General features: G+C 64.8%; 1 protein-coding gene across 1 annotated transcript in view; it reads left to right on the top strand.

Moving 5' to 3' along the window:
- The first annotated feature begins 326 nt into the window (after positions 1 to 326).
- PLCL1 (phospholipase C-like 1) overlaps positions 327 to 770 on the top strand; it is a 425,845-nt gene continuing 425,401 nt past the window's right edge. The window contains exon 1 of the mRNA XM_006862003.1: positions 327 to 569. Within this exon, the coding sequence (XP_006862065.1) occupies positions 327 to 569 (243 nt within the window). The remainder of the gene's footprint in view (positions 570 to 770) is intronic.

The raw sequence follows: 770 nt of genomic DNA, 5'->3' as shown, positions 1-770 counted from the left end.
TTTGTTCGGCGCTGAGTAGGCGTTTACATCACATTTCGGACACCTCCCTCTACTGTTCGCCGCTCCTTCTGTCTTCTGCTCACATCCCCTCCTCACCCCTTGGCCGTCCCCCACGCTGGACTGCCGGCCTCCTGGACCAAAGCCCGAGGACGTCTCCACCCGAGCGATGACTCCTTTCCAGAAAGTTGCCGCCGCTGCCACCTCCGGGCGTTGAAACAAAGTCTGGCGGGGCCACCTCCCGGTGCATGAGCGCGCCGCTGCCGGGCGGCTGGACTCCACCGCCGGGTGTGCCATCTGCCCCCCGGGAGCCGGTCACACACCCCGCCATGGCCGAGGGCGCGGCTGGCAGGGAGGGTCCGGCGCCGCCCAACGAGACGGGGGGCGAAGACGACCCTCGCTTGGGCCCCGACGTCGTTTCTGGGGACTGCTTGACGATGGGCGCTACGGGCCGGTCCAGAGACCATCGTAGCGGAGTCGTACTGCTGGGCGCCTCTGGGGCCCCGGCAGACAGCGAGGCCAGCCTCCTGGAGGCTGTGCGGGCTACCCCCAGGCGCAGCAGCATCATTAAGGTAAGTGAGGTCACGCAGCCCCCGGAGCGTGGTGGGGCTGGGGCTAGTGTCCTGAGCCGGCAAGTTGCATGGTCCCCGGAGGCATCGCAGGATCTGTATTGTTTTCTACTTCCCACCTTATTCTTTACTAAATCTTCCTTCCTTGTCCGAGGTTCCCAGACTCAGCTTTTGGCAGTGAGAAGTAGAAGTGACTCTCCCCGC

Source organism: Chrysochloris asiatica, unplaced genomic scaffold, assembly GCF_000296735.1.
Source record: "Chrysochloris asiatica unplaced genomic scaffold, ChrAsi1.0 scaffold00045, whole genome shotgun sequence".
In the NCBI taxonomy this organism is placed as follows: Eukaryota; Metazoa; Chordata; class Mammalia; order Afrosoricida; family Chrysochloridae; genus Chrysochloris; species Chrysochloris asiatica.
Note: the sequence above shows the minus strand (reverse complement) of the source record. Positions and strands in the feature narration are given on the sequence as shown.